At 46.4% G+C, this 18231-nt stretch overlaps 1 protein-coding gene across 4 annotated transcripts in view; it reads left to right on the top strand.

The window, feature by feature from the left end:
* LOC135368804 (protein qui-1-like) overlaps nucleotides 1–18231 on the top strand; it is a 336239-nt gene that overhangs the window by 250632 nt on the left and 67376 nt on the right. For all 4 annotated transcript variants that reach the window (XM_064602319.1, XM_064602318.1, XM_064602320.1 and 1 more), the window contains one exon: nucleotides 17640–17809. In XM_064602319.1, the coding sequence (XP_064458389.1) occupies nucleotides 17692–17809 (118 nt within the window). In that variant the 5' untranslated portion in view covers nucleotides 17640–17691. The remainder of the gene's footprint in view (nucleotides 1–17639; nucleotides 17810–18231) is intronic.

Below are 18231 nucleotides of genomic sequence, written 5' to 3'. Positions count from 1 at the left end.
CACGATCCCCCACCCTGCGATAGTCGTGACTTTACCCGCCTGAGAGCGTGACAGACAACGGCAAGAAGTTCCATCACCAACTCCAACAACACCACCAAAACTACCATCTCTCTTTTGGTCACCACTTTAGAAACAGCTATTACACCAGCGGATACATTAAATGGTAGTAGACAGTTGCTTTCGGGAAACCGCATGCCCAGAGTATACGCGTATCGAGCACGTGTCTTTAGCGCTTAGCACAACTCTCCTGTTGAGCCTCTTCCAATGCCCCGCAGCTACAGACGCGCAGTGGCTCCAAGCACTGGTGGCAGGTGGCCGCACCATGGCTGAAATCGCATTACTTTTCAATCACGTCAACAGTTTTCGCAGCTATAGTATACTTACACTCGTTCATCTGCATTCATTATGTAGCCTACCCCAAGGGAATGGTTCCCCTCCTCTCGCATCGAAAGCCCCCCCCTTAGAATACACGTGACTGTTAACCTATGCAAATGCGTATTTCCATTTAGGGAAACGAGGGAATGCCAAGGAGGAATTCGTTTTTCGAGACGCTCTTGCACGGAAGCGATAGCTCACCACCACAACAACACAGCTAATTAATCGGTGAACGCGAACGTTTAATGCCACTTATTGATTGATTTTGACGCCATGCACACATCTTTCTGTTTATAGGTTTCTCCGCGGCAGCGCTTTATTTTTGTTTGTGGCAGCGCTTCGAATGTAGCGGGGGGGGGGATATATTTATTAAGCAAAAAAGGAAGTAAAGGTTAGCCAGGCAAAGAGCCGGCTTGCTATTCCGAAAAAAAAAGGGAAAAAGGGGAAGAGGAAAACGAAAAAGAAAAGGAAGGAAAAAGAAAAAGAAAAAGGGGGAATCGAAACAAAGGAAGGAAAGAGAAAAGAAACACGGGGGAATCAAAAAAAAAGGAAGGAATGAAAAACAAAAAGCAACAAAAAGAAAGGAAAGAGAATGTAGCGGGATCGCTACTCAGCTACTGAGAAAGGTATAGAGCCGCTATGTATGCAGCACCGGTGCGAACCATGCTATAGTGTCTGTTTCAATTTTTTTGTTGTCATTTATTTCTCTTTTTGTTATTTCCTTTTCTCTTGTTTAACTTTTTCCTTTCTTTTTTTAGGGAATAGCAAGCCGGCGTGCTGCATGGCTGACCTTTCCCCTTTCTTTCTCTTATTTTTTTTTTCTGCCAATAAATCCCCCCCTCCCCCATGCGAGTGATGATGGTGATGGCGATGTGATAAAGAAAAAAATGGGGATGTGAGTTTCGTCGAAGTCGAACTGGCTGCCCCAGTACGCTTACACGCAGAAAGTACAAGCAGATGATGAGATGGTGATAAAACAAAGATGATGAACAGAGTTGATGATGGACTTCAACATTGACAGAATGGCGATAATGCAGGTTAGCTTGTGGATAAATTCCATGATAGGCAAGCCTCAGCGATGGGCAAGACAAGTAAACAAACACAAACACGAAGGCTCAAAAATTTGAGCCTTCGTGTTTGTGTTTGTTTACGTGTCTTGCCCATCGCTCAGGCTTGCCTATCATGGGACTTCAACATGTAGCTTAAAAGTTTCGACCAAGGGAGTGTAAAATGTCGGAATCGCTGGGGGCACGCGCAGCACATATTCAGTGAGTCATAGAATGTCCAAAAGCCCGGTTGTATGTCGAAAATCTTCAAGTGCTCTTACAGCGCCTTGTCGAACGACGGAGGACCTAACAGTTTCGCGACATCGAAGACTATGCGAGTCTTGTTAGCAGATGCGGTTAATGAGATGTTGATTATCCATCTGAATCGGAACTGAAACAGGATGAGGGGACATTATCTGCGATTCACAGTTGCGCTTATATGCGTCATGAGTGGTCTATCCGCAACTATTTCGTACATTATCCTTCGTACATCAGCATCATCATCATAATGTATATGATTCGTGTATGGCTAGATTAAAACAAGAAAGAATGCTGTGGTTTTCAAACTTTTCAACGGGTTCCGGTGGATCGAACGACTATCTTGGCATCGTCCAACCTTCCGCCGGGGACTTAACTCATCCACACACACAAAGGAACGGAGTCTGCAGGAGATTACCTAAACCATTCAAATCTTCCAACTGTACCTTGACTGCCCAGTATGCAGCCTAGCTTTGTGAGGCTTGTCTTCGTCGTTCCATGTTTCTTCGCCTCAGTCACAACTACAGTGAACCCTCGTTATTATGACCATGGTCGTTCCCGAAATTTTTGGTCAGAATGCGGAATTGTCATATTAACGAGGGGGTTTGCAGATGTTTCACTGCATTGTTCCCCAAGAGTATGGTCATAAAGCGCGTATGTCAGATTATCGGGGGTCATATTAACGAGGGTTCACTGTATGCGTTCGCACCTATAGGCAAAGCCGCTCGACGACATGGGCAAAAGACGCAATAAACACAACGGCTATAGCGCACAATAGCAGTTGTGTTTGTTGCGCCCTCTGTTTTCGTCGTCGAAATGCTTCCCCCATACGTGCAAACTACCCCCTTTTGCACGCGTTGGGCTATACTGCTATGATACCCTTGGATTCTGTTCCTTCTGTCCTATAGCACATAAAACGCTGATCAAGACCTGCGGCTCTTGCACGTACTCCGTCCGGCTCGACACCGAGATAAACAAAACGCACCGGCGTATACCCATCAACACCATATAGACGGGGTTGCTGTGCCGTACGTGTCTGGTACGCTTCTCAATATTGTTCAGCATATTGGTTAGGGTAATCCGACGTCTGTTACGATCACATTTTTACTAGTTACACCTTACGGAAAAGCGGCGCTTCGTTACTACAAGAGATGGCCCGTCACCATCACTCAATAGATGTGTCCAACTTCGCCTAGAGTAGATATACGGATATAAGCAGACCTACCACCTTATACGGCGCGGAAAGGCTTATGCAAGCTGCACTTACCCCGCGTTCATGGCGACAAGTCACGCTATTTAGTTCAACGCGAGGGAGTTGCCGCAAATAGCATTTGATCTCAAGAAGCGCCATTTGCAGGTTTGTCTTCATTGAAAGCGCAAACGACGAGGTACTATACACTTTTAGGGTCTGCGATGATGATCGTGAGGCGACCGTGAAGAACGCAGAGCACAACGCGCAAAAAGGATCAGTTCAGGGCCAGGAATGAGGAAGGGGTTATGGGATGGAGGGGAGATAAAATAGAAAGTGTCGTAGCAATACACAGTACAAGTTGAGTAGATGTCGGGGGGGGGGGGGTACGCCTGTGAAAGGCGTAGGATGAGATTCGTGTCTTTGAAGAAGCGAGACAACGCGGAAATTATTTTCGATTGTGCGTAGTGGTTTGCAGGTATGGGTCAAATGAAGGGACTCAACTGCGGTGAGTTATGATGTAATGCTAGAAAGCTGTGGGGTTTGGCGTGAAGAAATGAGATCCACTGACCCGAATAAGAGGATGGCTTGTTTGTTTATTTCTTCTTCGTTATCTAGGCCGGTTTCGCATATGCATTGTAACGGCTGAAATACGTTTTTCTGTGGTCATTGATTTTAATTATCTGAAGCGTTCACATGAAACCTGTGGGGATGACGACAGGCCTAATTGGATTTACTGCAACGCGTAGACAACGGCCCCCAACATGGGATGTCCGAGTAAGACGTCGCTTTCCCGCCTTGGCAATCTCGCTTGCAAGATGTAAGATAACGCAGCATTCCAACGCACGCAGGCTGCCTCGTGATAACCTTACCTAGCAAACACGCCCGGTGTTATGCCCCAAGCAGCACAATGCACTGAAAGTCGAGTGCAATAGGGACGGTCGGTATGTGTCCTATCAGCGCTCTTTAGCTTCACGAGTCTGTTCAAGGCCTTCCACCTACCCGTCCACCCCTATTGCACTCGACTTTTAGTACATTGTGCTGCTTGGGGCCTTACTAGGCGCCCCTCGCCACCAGCGGGTCCTCCGCATGCGTCGGCATGCGTGCTGTATACGAGAAAAAAGGATTAGCCACGTTGAATATCCTGTCGTAAACTTTTCTGCGCGCTCAGTTTCCGTGGCGCCATCTATCGTTCAAGCCGAGTTTTCGGCGCAGACCACAGGAATTTCAGAGGAGCTAGGTCAATAATGCAATCTCATTTAAACAGAACTTCACCCCACGACGTGCTCCGAGCCCACTATCATCCGGAACAAAGCCCGCAAAAGGTGCAAAAGCGCTCTCGTGATTGTACTCGCCTTCTACCCTTTGGGAAGAGACTCCAGCTCAATTCCAGTTCCTCCGGGCTTTTCCTAATCCCAACGTATCGTCATGCATAAAAGAGCTGAAATTACATGTTTCTTCTCTAGTCCGTCAGGAGTATAATCCCTTCCCAAAATAAGCCTAGCGGGTGTCCTCTTAAACTTTTCAAACAGATGCTGCTGTTCGCAAACGAAGGTTTCTCGGTCTCTTTGCGCAATCCCGTGGAGAACATGGTTTAAAGGCCTGTCCGTTATGTGAGTGCGTTCCTTTGGAAGGAGTTCTGTGAGGGGTGCGAGTAAATCTCTGGTCATACGAGAGGTAACCATTATTACTATCCAGTCACAGGAAATACATGTACGAGATGAGATGATATAAAAATTTTCCCCGATGCAAATTATTTTCTTTTGCTTTGAGCACAGTTTAAAATTGTTTTTGTGCTATTGCGCACATTTTTTAAACACATACATGCATACATACACAGGTATTATATTCACGTTATTTTGGAGTTGTGAGCAGCAGCAGCATCGTCATCACTGCCGCTGACCAATCATCATCTTCATCGTGGCATCGTCCATCCACAAAAGCGATGAGCGCGAGAGAGGTAACGGGAGTTTATCGGCCAGCGTCGACGCATCAACATCTATGAACTCTTTAATTCTGCCCTTTACCCTTCTTACAATTCTTACAATTTCTTACAATTTCTCCCTGGTTTTCTTTTAAATAATCAATCAATCAATCAGCCCTTTACCAACCTGAAGTCTTAATAAACGTCTCTCTTGCCGTTGGCAACACGCCTGCTGTTCAGTACCTTTATACATCATCATGTGTCCTGGCCAAATGGAGACGTCATCATGACCGCCACTAACCATCGACGACCAGCGGAGCCACGCCGTCTTCCCATTTCGTGCCTGACAGAGTAATCAGTTCCTATGATGTAGAAGCCAACACCTCCATATTTTTTTTTCTTCGCCGAACCTCACCTCAACGTCATCTGTATGGTCTACACAATTTCCGGACTCTGTAGAAGTAGAGCTGCTATCTCAGAATTTTTATTTTATTTTTCAAATTTATCTCTTCGACAGCCCGCGAGTCCTCAGTACTCTTATCTCTCAATCTTCGTCCCAATTGCGATCATAGCTTTATTTTTAGAAAATTAAAATTGAAAATTACGGGGGAAACTGTTCAACAGCGCACTGTTCATCAAGTACCGCGGCAAAACCACATTGCATGCGCATAACACTGTGTCTCAAACAAACTGCTACGTGTCTGCTACGTAGTCATAACGAGTAGCAAACCAGTCGGATATGGGCGCAACTCTGAGCTCTCTGACGTCTGTCCTTTGCTCGGGAGTATGTTCGAGGGCTTATATCTCGCCAATTACGACACGTGGAAGAATAATTCTTTTTCTCCTCGGTATTCTGGCGTGCAGCACAACGAACCACATTTACGCAACGCACAATGCAACGAACCACATCTACGAAAGTGTCCCAACCCCTTTTATGCCGTGTAACTAGAATGTAGTGAAAGTGACATTCGCTTGGGTCGAGTGCACTTCTCGAGAATGACGCTAAATGAGCCCATGGGACACGGGTATTAGTTGATCAAAGCCATCACCGAAACCAAGTACTCGTGGCCGAAACGAAGCAGAATCTTTCTCTGAAGCCTTCTCTTAGCCGACCGTGTCCGGGTAAAGAGCTGGATTTAACTAGCGATTTTCTTTTTAAATCATCTTCATTTACCTAAGTTACCTTGTGTATCATTATAACTTTACGAAGTGCTCCTCCTCACCATATTAACATAGGTCATCAGGAGGGCCCGGATTTTTAGGCATTTGCCTAAAAGTGCCTATAAACGTCTAAATGCGATATTTTCGGGGTTGCCTGCCTTTTTATCGACTCTATTGAATTTAGCCGTGTTTAACATGTTTAGGCGTCATAACAAGCCTTCTTTTAGATGTGTAATTGCGCGTCCGCCTTTCAAGCTCGTGCTGAGTTCCGCATTTTGCTTTTGGTTTCTGCGTGTTTGCGCCTTTTGTTCCTGTTTTGCGTTTGGTTTCCTTCAGTACCTTGGTTGAGCCCTTTTAGTCCTTCAGTACCTTGGTTTAGTACCTTGATTGGTCAGTGCCTTGGTTACCTCTCTGGGCCATTGAAGATCTTCGAGGGCGGAGAACTAAAAGTATTATTCAATATAGTGTGGTTCCATGCCGCCTCAGCATTCGCGTACCAGACGTCAAGGCTTGTATTGTACAGTAGCAGGTTTTCCTTGATGAAGCATTCTGAAACACCAACAAAGCCAAAGAGCGTACCAGATTAGCGTGCCATGATAGGCAAGCCTGAGCGATGGGCAAGACACGTAAACAAACACAAACACGAAGGCTTTCTGTTTCTGTCGTGTTTGTGTTTGTTTACGTGTCTTACCCATCGCTCAGGCTTGCCTATCATGGAATTTATACACCAGCTAGCCTGCATTTACGCCATTCTGTCAGATTAGCATGCCTATTTTCGCATTTTATTGCCTATTTTTGTATTTTTAGAGCCTAAATGCCTGGGCCTATTGCCATCGTTTTTGTGCCTAACTTTTCCGGTCCCTAGTCATCAAACGTCGGACCACCAGCGGGTTATCTTCTTCTTTTCTTCTTTTTGTAACGGGATAGCAGGTCCACCTAACCTTTTGACAGGCAACAGAAAACGTGCATTAATTTTCCCATAGTAGGGTTTCACTCTTGTAGACCGTAAGCTCCAGACGCTCATGTTCTTCGCGGCTGGAAGCACGCGTTGGGCAACGGAATTACAAAGTGGGGCCCCTACAAGGAAGCACGTAGAGTGGAGCTATTCAGTCGAGCAGCCCAGACAAGCAAGTGGCCTTTTATTCTGGTGACATTTAGAGAGATAACATTGACTGGCTGGATTACAATCCTCGATCCCTGCATTGTCCAGTTCCTATTCTTCAAAGCTGATCTTCTATAAGTGGCAAGACGGGCTTGCCACTTGGGCAGTGGCCATTCATGAAACGTTCCGTGTGGACACGGCGACTAGATCAGATTACGTCTCGTACATTACTGCGCTAGAAAGCAACATAAGAGATAGTGTCACAGAGGTATATCTCCGCCGGGGAACAATGTAGTCCGGACTTTGGGCGTGGGGCATGCGGGGAGATTGCGGACGTCATGCAGACGAGGAATACGGTTCACGTGTTCTTGTTGTATTGCCAACTGTAAAAGTATTCTTACTAAAGCAAGCGCCACCTGTGTGGACGCAAGGGCAACTTAGGGTCCTTAGAGCATTACGAAACGACCAGAGACGGAGGTAGAACAAGAACAACAACATTCTCGGTATGCGTAGCAGCAGCGTCAGCCGGGGTAAATCATAACCGAAGCAGGCGACAGAGCAGTGTCCCTCAAAGTTCCCATGCTGCTTTGCGCCGTGCGCTTTGTTGGCGCGCACACCTTTGTAAAATCGTCTGCTACACTACCTGCCCTCTGTAAAAGATAATTTCGTGCTGTCCGTAAACTGCACACTGATAACGTGGTAACCTGTAGTGTGGTGGCGCTGAATTTGGCCTTTAGCTGTCCTTTATGTCGCTAAACACTAAACCGTACTAGATTCAACATATACGAAAGAAAAAGCATGGGCACAGTCATGTCTGACCCTTATGTTTCATACACTGGTGGTGTTATGGATTCACTAATTCGTAATTTAACCCCTGACCCTTGTTCTATGCATTCATACAAGCTCTGGCTCCTCAGGCCTGCTATGCATTTGAAATGCCGTATGTAAATGCTCACTTTGACGGCGCATCTTTTTGCGGGTCTGGCGCAAAGTAAAAAAATATAAAGAAATAAGTAAATAAACGTAACACAAGTAAATGCGAAGAAAGTCGCACTGAACACTATGCTGCTACTGCTGCTGGGCATCTTGCATTGTCCTGGTTTGCTTGCATGAATACCGGAGGCTGTTTGTATCATTGAACGGTTTTCTGGGTGCAGTACAAGCGTTCACAATGTGGATTGTATTCCATCGCGGCTGACAGTCCCGAAAACGACTCAGCGGTTTGAGGCGGCGACACTCCAGGCGAAAGAACACGATGATGCGAATGGTCGTCGTTTCTATCTCACGGTTTCTCCTGGCTTGACAATATATATTCTGAAGACTCTATTAACACGAAGCTTTGGAAGGGAGTAAGATGGCTGGGGTTCAGTGAGCGGCGGTTGACACTTTTCTGATTGATTGCTGTCCCTAGGGAGCCCCAATATTAAATTACGTCGCCGAAGAATAGGTGCTTCCAGCTTGGCTGTCGTAGTAGTATAGAATATTCCGCTCCCCGTTTTCTCCAGACAGAGTTGACACGTAATTAGTGCCGATATATAGTGGGCTGCGAAAGGGTGGTGTATTGAAGAGCCGAGTGTCGTCCTACAGCGGCTACGCCACATACGGGGCTTGCGACGGTGAGTGACATTTTTCTACTTAGAGTGGGCCGGTCGTTATACTTGTGCGTCATCAATTGCGGTTATGTACTGATATGTACTGTTATTATGTACTGTTCGCCTTATGGTAAATCCGCGTGGTCATCTCGTGACAACACGGAAATTGCTATTCTGACGCCCGCGCTGGATCACGTGACCGTCGCCACCCGAACCAGAGCGCCATGTAGAGCTACGCGCCACGCCGCCGTCGAATGCCGCACCAATAGTTTCCGTTGCGTCGTCGCTGCCAGTTCGGGGGGCTCTACAATGTGGAGTAGTTACACCTTGCAAAATTGTACGTTTCTTTTCTTTCTTTTTTTTCCTTTTCCTTTTTTTTTATTTTTTTTTTTTTTTTTGTCGGAACGTTATTTTTTGTGCAACTATAAATGACTCTCGAACTCCAACCCACAAAAGGAATTCGAGTTTGCGGTTCTACCAAGAGAGAGGGTTCCATGAGTCGGAGTAAAAAACAAAAACAACAGCATAACGGTAAAAAGTTTGCGCGCGCCATTGTTGTCGGGCCAAAGTTTGGGATCGAGGACGTGGAAGCCTCTGCTGTGTTGTGTTTTACTTCGCTTCCAACCTGCGCTTCGCTTCGCCCACCAACACTGCGCCATCGAAGCTCTTTTGACATTCTTTTTTTTTTTTTTTTTGACACTATAGGACTTCGAACCTTGCTGAGAAGGGGCTCATTGTTTCATTCCCCACCTCGCCGTCACCACTGGGGTAGAGTATCGCACCTGGCGATGAAGCTCCCCATTCATCATCTTAAAAATAAACTTGTTGTTGTTACTTCGCTTCCGTTTGTGCAGTGTGCACAGAGTGGTTTGCTAAACCCACCTTTGTAATATGTCCTTCTTCCTCTGCGGCGATTTCTTTATGCAGATTGAATCAACCAATTAATAAATAATGTTGCTTAATTGAGCCAAATCATGGTCTCCCGCGTAATATTGGGTCGCTGTTAGTATGAAAACGAAGAAAGCATACCCTACCTGGAATGCGTGTGTTGATTGTATTATTGCTACCGCTCATCTAAATAGACGATTCCAGAAAATCCCAGTGCTCCTTGCGTACGCGTTGCATCCTGGGAAATTACTGGAATGAACTCTCCTTCACGTTTCGTTTTCGCTGACCTTGACTATAGGTGCACAATCCAGCCGAGAGAGAAGGAACCGAAACAGCTTGGAGACCTTCTCCTCCTTTGTTTCCAGCATCTTCCCACAGTTCAAAGCGGCGCTGAGCTCTCTGGGATTTTCTGAAGTCGTCTATTGTGCGCTCCTGGGACTCGCAAACTTCACTTCACTATCCAGGTTGTTGTTGTTACGCCTGGACGCCGCCAAATGCGATGGCGCGCCATGCGTCCGCACATACCGTCGTCGCTAGAAACAGGAGAGTGGCGCGCTGACTACACGCGAGAGGCTTCAATGACGCGCCGCGGCTGCCGCGTCAAAAAAGGTTGCCTGGTGCGTAGCTCTAGTGACAGGAATGTAGCGGTTTTGAGCGCTTGGATCACGCCAGGGGCATCGCGGTCGCTCGATCGTGTTCCGGTTCCGTCGTCTGCTAATCTTCTAAGCCATGTTAACTTCGGCGTGCGGGCCAATAGACCTCCCCGTGTTATGTAAACATTAGAGCGACTGAAGCGTCACAGTGGTGGGCGTCGGTCGCACGTAGAACTATTTGCGTGTGCTGGCGGATATAATCACGTGTGTTTGTTTTGCCCACCAGTTGGCAAATCACGTCACAATGACGTAGTTCTCGGGGAACTCTATTGCGTCAATGCGGGCCCTCGCGGTGCGGATGTGACGACACCGGATACAGATGAGCAACGCGCTGCCCGGCCAATCGGGAACGCGCGCAAAAAAAAAAAAAAAGTGCTACCTGGTAGATTCCTGGTGCTAGGGAAACGGCACGCGAGATTGCTACGTTTTGACCAAGCGAACACAAGTGCTCAGAATCTGGCAAAGGAATGTATCCGGGAACGGCCACGCGAACTCTTCATTATATGTAGCTTGGCATACATGAATACGACAGAAGCCCATTGCATCCACGTATTGCAGAGAGTCCTCTCCCGAAATAGAGGCGTGCTTCCGATCCGTCTAAGGAAAGGTAGCAAAAACACTTTGCATCCGCGCACCCGCCCACCGCACGCGCATCCGCCAACTTTTGTCGTTGCGAGTACGCGTCACGCCACTCGCTTACATAGTGGTGCCAGTTTCGCATTTTTAATTTCTCTCTCTCTCTTTCTCTCTCTTACACACACACATACACACACACACAGATCAATTGAATTGAATAGAATTGAATTCCAAATATGCCTTGCTGCTTCTTGTCGAAACTTTCTGTTCTCCCTCGTCTTCCCTTTTGCAAAATATTATATAGGTAAAAAGATAATCCTCTCTTGCGATAATCCTTTGATAAATGATAATGATCTTTTGATAAATGATAATCCTTTGCCATCCTTTTCGACAAGACAGCTCACGCTATAATACGTATGAAGGACACCTGTATTGGGCATTTTTCGTTAATTTACTTTTGTCCAGGCAATCAACCAGACATTGCCTCTTTATCTCCCTCGTGACATGCTGCACATGGCAGCTTGCCATTTTCAACGATGATTATGGCTGACCGGAAGCTAAATGGCGACTGTAACCTGATGGCTCGTTCGCGCGGCTGGCTTCGAAGGCGGGCAGTTGCTTACAGCAACAGAGCAGTTTACTGTTGCTACACGACTCAAGCTCTATGCAATTCAGCTCGCAGCGTTTGAAACAGGAGCCATCTACCTGTCAGCTGCAGAAGTAGAAAATTGAGTGGACCGGGCGTGTAGAGAAACAGCGCTAGTACGTTTTGTAAAAGGAGCACTTTGCATCTCCTTGTGTGTAGTGTTGGATTCGGATGGCTTCTCTGTGGCGTGATTGGATTTGCGTGGATTCTTGATATAGATGCTGTCATCCTACTGTCCGTATTTTATTTTATTTATTTATGCTCTTCCTTCCTCCACGAGACACGTTTCAACAATTGTACAAAGGCTGCTGTCTTAGTTGTTTTCGTTCACGCCCCTCCTGTGATAGTATATTTTCCCTCTTCCCCCCACTGCGGAATTGAGCAGTGCTGTTGCTGTTTGAGTTCTGTAAGCCGGGAAACTTCATCGCACACGAAGGGAAGTTGTGGCAGTTTCCGGTCACCGCGAAATATACGTGTCGTCTGCTCCGCTGTTACTATCATTCATTGAGTACTTCCGCTGGGGTCCGCTAGGTGGCGAACAGCCAGCTGGAGAGGCGAATAGCGTGCGTCGCGTCTCCGACACTGCCTCCGCACGCGCGCTTCGTGCCGATGGAGCAGACGATAACTACTCCACCGGAAGCCCACGCATTCCTACTTCCGTCGAAATGTATGCGTAGGGTGCCTGAACACCCAGTTGCGGTCACTCTTTGCAGAAGCAAACGTCTCCAAGCCGCCATTTTGAAGCCCACGCTCACCATGCCTGGATGCTGTGTTCCGTTTTGACCGACTTCAAACCTCATTTGCTGTTTATTTACTCAGTTCGAAAGCGTAGCCATGTGTGTAGTTACGGCACTGTCAGCGCAGCTCGCGCGGCGCGTGGGCTTCAAGATGGCGGATATCGTCGCAGACGACGCCGTAGTCTTCGCCCTGTACAGAGGGAGCTAGTATTCAATCACATTAATAATGCGCTGTCCACGTAGCATTAGGGTCAGTGGTGAGCACAGGTACCATAAAAATCATTTCCTTCGGTTTCAGCTTGATCTTTTTTTATATATATTTTACTTATCCACTTATCAACTTCTTGATCTTTACTTCGATTCAGTGTCCTGCATTCCTCAGGAAGCAAACTTGCCCCAGGTCTTAAGACAGTGGAGCGCGCCTCTATGAAAACATTCCAGGCTGTGGAAATGTTCCTGGGGACTGTGGTCTACACTCGTCCACACGGCAGCAGAAACGGACAAAGAATTTATCAAGAGATAAACTGATGTTCTGAGGCTGGAACAACATAGAGGGGACAGATACAAACAAGAATTTATATTCTTCAACGCAATCCTGTTCTACGGAAGCGATATTCAGGCGTGCCGTTCAGGCGTACATCGCGAGGCCCAAGTCACGCACGGGAAGAAATTATGGGCATTCGCTCCCCCTTTTCGTTGCCTTTGCGTTTTATGCTTTTCTAAACAGCCATTCGCTCGCGCATCGACTCACGGGATTCGCTCCCGGGTGCACCAAAAAGAAAGTGCATTCGACGGAGGCGCCCGTTCGATCGCCCTCAGTGCTGTTTGTGCATATGTGCAAGTACCTTTACGCACGCTTCTGCCGGAACTTAAAACACGGAGCTGTCATAAAACGCCATTCTTTAGCGATACTATTTTTTGCTAACCCTCTCGTATTCCCGTTGGAGAGCTTCTGGAAGGGTATGTGGTAGACAGGTTTGAGGAAGTAATGGATTAATGCTCTTTTTTTTTGTGTGTGCCGGTACGCCTTGATACAGCTTTACTTATTCTGGACCGCGTTCCTTTCTTCGCCAGCATCGTGTGCTCCGCGGTGTTGACACATGGCTGCCATATTTTCGCGCTGCTTGGCGCCATACCACGAGGGAGGCATGCCAAGCCGCTGCGGTTCCAAGGACGCGTTCGGGTCAGCTACGGATAAAAGGCTGGCCGAGTCGATGGGCACAGCGCCCTGGTTCCCAGTCTGTGGGACGTTTTTGTGGAACGGATCTAGACGCACGGACTCGTGTATATAATGCTTAGAGATGACGTCCTTCCGTTTATGTTTCCTATTTAAGCGCGGGACCCCAATTATTGAGTTGTCTGTCTGTTTTCGGTTGTCATTATGCTGCAATAAACGCTTGTTATTGTTTCGAAGTCCGAACCTCTACCTCTACCTCCATCACGCTACCACTCGGAGACTTGGTTCCCAACAGTGATCGGCCATACTCCACCCGAAAAGGTTCTTGGGTGCTGGCCAGCAAATCAGCTCATACCTGCCATGCGCGCCCTTGTGCAATTTCTCGTCTAGACGGACCTCTTTGACACATTGTGACGCTCTTTGTTTTCAGTGCCTTGAGACTTCGCTTTTGGTGCCAAGCTACGTGATGATGTTCTCATTTATTCTTTCAAAGCGTTTCAAAGCGTCGAGGTTAGTGTAGTTTCCCTTTCTTTTATTAATAACGCGTCCTGGAGTAGCCAGTCCCGAGTGGCTCGAGACTACCATCTCCATTTTTTTCTTTTAAATCAATCAATCAATCAACAGTGGTCACACCAATTATTGGCGAGGCATTTTGGATGGACATCAAGTTCAGAAGCCTGTAGAGGACAAGCAAATTGTGTAGTTCGATGCTGTATTTCTTATAAAATCGCATTAGTTGGGAGTGCGTGTATCGCATTTTCTCACTTAACTTCTTGATGTAGGAAGACGTGTACTTAGCTACACTAACTAGGTACTTTCCAAGTGATCAGCGGCTGCAAGTGGTTACTTATAAGCTATAAGCGGATTATAAGCTATAAGCTATAACTAAGCGGATTTGTAAGTGGATTGAGTCACGTGTTATTCTTACATATCTGCAAGGAAAATGAGAAAGCCGCGCGCCCGTTCTAAGTAAAGGGAGAGCGCAAATAACCCTTTCTATGCCTTTTGCTTGTCCCGCGGTAAGCGGGCTGACACCTCTTTTTTCTTCTTCTTCTTTTTCTACCACCACCATCATCATCATCATCATCATCTGTGCCTTTTACCCTGTCATCTGGTGCAGCAGTAATACGTAATTGTCACAATAACAGTAAAAGATGAAAGAATAATGCGGACCTTGTACTTAATCCAAACGAGGAAGACAGGAAAAAAAAAATGATTGGCATGTTTACTTTCTAGCGTGAAGTACGTGCTTAGGTCCTCTAGCTTGTCGTGTGTACACGCAATGACGATGCTACTTTGCTGTATTACGTAAGTTGGAACTTGCATAACGAAACGCAAGGAGCACTCGAACAGTTACGAACAGAGACGTGTGCTCTCAAAGCCTACACGGGGAACAGTCTTGGACGATACGCTTGTTGTTTTATGTAGACCAAGGATGTGCTCAATTTGCGCCTTGCGCTCACCACCAAAGATAGGGAAGAAAAACATGGTCAACACAACTTATACGTTTCTCAAAGCTCAAGCCGTTTCAGCATGATTGAATTATTCCGAACTAAGATGCGGTACCTTTAATTTTAGTTATTGTTATTTTTGTTAATTTTTGTTTGTTTTGTTTTTGTTATTTTGTCATCGTATCTCTATTTGTGTGTGTGTGTGTTATGAAAACAAATTTATTTATGAAATATGAAATATTTATCGAAAATATTTATGAAATATGAAATATTTATCGAAAATATTTATGAAATATGAAATATTTATCGAAAATATTTATTAAATGTCAAATAGTTATTGAAAATATTAATGAAATATGAAATATTTATTTATTTATGAAAACAAAGATGTCTTTTGTTTTTTGCAGCGTACAAAAGTGGAATCGTCTTCCTATACGGGACTCAAAACCCGTACAAACCTTCATTTGTTTAAAGGAAATATTAATTTTTTTTATACATCACTTAATTAATAATTTGTGGCTTTACGTAGCGAAAAAAACTGTGATCATGAGCGACGCCAGAGTTGTCGATCTGCGGATTAATTTTGCTCACCTTGGGATTATTTAACGTGCGCCGATACCTCAACACACCGCACGCCTGTAGCACTATACTTTTATATGCCTCCAAAACTAATTGGAGAAACTTAAGGGTATTTTGGATGGCATCCTCAAGAAATCTGCGTTCTCTCTCTTCTTTTTTTTTTCCCTTTTTTTTTTCTCCCTAATCTATATCTATCAATCCCTTTCTCTGCGTGATTCGAATGGCGAAGTACTTTCCCATGTAGTCAGAGTCCGCGCCACTGGAACCTCTCACTCATTTAGGGCTGGGTACTTGCGCTACGGGTGGGTGGGAGCGTAGGACGCATCTGACTGTGTATTTTTTGCTGCTATGCTCATGTATTTTTCGTTCTAGCGTTCCGCGCTTTACTTTTTTTTTTTCACCCGTCCTAATCTCTATCTATCTACCTATCTATTGAGGAGGGGGGGTTGACCCGATGATGCAGAGAATGGTGGCTCGTGACTCCTGCAGTATAAGTGGTGATCAACTGCACGCGGGCTAAGTCATCGGCCTCTTCACTTGGCCGCTTCCGTCTTCCTCGATTTTCTCCTGCCTCCTTCATTACGAATTTCACTGCGTCACAGTCTTCCCGAAGTGGCAGTCTGAGCAAACGTGAATTTCTTTTATAATTATCATCACACACCATAATAACAACGCGGCAACAATACAAGCAAGCTGGAACCGGGGAATGTCGGAACTGACTCAAGTACGGTCAACACTAGCGATAAAAAGATAAAAACATTGATAGCGATGCCGAAAAGAAGTGTCTGCAGTACGTGCTTTCCGTCAATGCCCTGTGGTCCGCAGAGTATGATCAATACTATCTCGAAAATATCGCTTGCGGCTCCCCGCTGGGCTCCAGACAAGATCGTACGGTACAACAGAAGGCAAGCTTCGGGTTCTATTCACAGCAATTGCACAACGAGCTCTTTGGAAGGCCCTATGCAGGGACCCCATAGAGTCCAGGCAGTTGTACTCCGTGATGATGTTGGTCGACCGTGTTGGAAGTGAGTTGAGACCGTATCTCGAAAGACAGTTGCTGATGATGGGTGAGACAGCATTTTCGTCTGCGTGGACCTGTGTCAAGATAGTCGAGGTTGCTAACTCCCGGGTGAAAATGTTAACAACTTTCTAGCAAGAATGGCGTAACTTCAGTGTTTGCGAACGTGCACCGTAAAAAGGAAAGAAGAAAAGTCGTTTTGAGGGCATAGGCATGCCACACTCGTGTAAATAGGCGGCGATTGACTTTCATCTTGACACCTAAGTAATCGTTGTGAATAAAACCTTTTCTGAACACAAAACATTGAAACCACTGTGCTTATTCGTACAAGCTTTCATGCAATGGACTGCATTTCATCAGGTACAAAGATAATAGAAAGCTGCAGCAAGCTAGACGAAGACATGTTGACTGGTTGCTTCTCCTTCGTACACTGCGCCTGTGCAGTGAAAGCACGCTTCACAGAGGAGATGCTACAGACGGATGGACGGACGGGCATACACTTTGTCTACACCATGCTTCCCCTAAACATCCGGAACATATTGGGTAGCAAGCCGGCTCTTTGCCTGGCTAACCTTTCCTTTCTTTTTTTCTTAATAGACATATCCCCCCCCCCGGAACATATCCCCCGTACTCTGTACCTGTTTATGTTATGCACGTAGGTGGGTGGGTGGGGTGGGGTGGGGTGATGTTGGGGGAAGGAGCGGTCAGTCTGCTCGGGAATGGTGGCTAGGTACACCTTCACTCTTAAAAATGAACTTCACCACATGGCACGCTTCTAGCCAACCATTATCTCGAATGATATCGTTATCTGTGCGCTGTACCGCGAAACGGGAAACGGGAGGCGTACGCCTTTTTGTGACAATTATGAACAGCATAAGTGTCACAAAAAAGGCGTACGCCCCCGTTTTGAACAAATCAGAGAAGGTATCGATATCATTCGAGATGATGGTTGGCTAAGAGCGTGCTATACGGTAAAGTTCGTTTTTAAGAGTGTAGGGGAAGGAGAAGAGGGGGTGAAAGAGGGAGGGGAGAGATGATGGTGGCACAGGAGAGGGAGCGGTGTGCAGTCCCTCTTTCTCTGGGACTTGTGTCGTCCAAGAGAACTACCTACCACAGAAAACATGCGTACCACCGTAACCGTCAAGATTCTTGGCGAGGTTATCCCATTCGTTGCAGTATCTGTTAATATAAGCAACGAGAACTAGCCGAGGCGGGCCAGCACCTTTTCCTTGCGTTACTTAATTCTGTATCTTGATATCATTTTCAGGATGAATCCTTGCAAGCTGCACTGAAGCGAGTGGGAGGAGCGGCTGGGCGGCATGACGTGCAGCCTGTATCAGGACCACATCCTGCAGGCGGTCCTGCAGGGGAACCTCACCAGCGTTCCCGAGCCTCCCTCCCGCGCCCTAAAGATCCTCGTTGCCTCTTCACGCCCAGGTATTCCCCTTTCCTTTGTGCCCTTTGCTCCCTTCCAGCGGGATTTTGCATTCTCAAAAGACACTGGTTCTAAAAAAGTTTTCACCATAACTTCCACAAGCTTTAAACAAATGCATACCTCTTTTATTATTTCGCTTCTAGCCTCACTGTAACCTTAAAGTATACAGCGGGGCAAGTCAACCTCTAGTGATCAACTCCGCCCACAAGTCTCAAGACGTCTGTGATTGGCTTAGGCAGGCGCATGACGCTTCAGAGTCACAACGTAGTGCGTCCGCTTGCTTCGAACTGTTGCTTGTACACCGATCATGTTACGAAGACAACGAACTTAGACCACATTTAGTATTAGAGTTAACAAAATGTGTTAATCGCATTTCCCGTGTGCCTGGGGTCCGCCGTCTTCTCTGTGACTGAACTCTTGAGTT

Source organism: Ornithodoros turicata, chromosome 9, assembly GCF_037126465.1.
Source record: "Ornithodoros turicata isolate Travis chromosome 9, ASM3712646v1, whole genome shotgun sequence".
NCBI lineage: Eukaryota > Metazoa > Arthropoda > Arachnida > Ixodida > Argasidae > Ornithodoros > Ornithodoros turicata.
The sequence above is the reverse complement of the archived record's forward strand: the minus strand, read 5'-3'. Positions and strand labels throughout refer to the sequence as shown.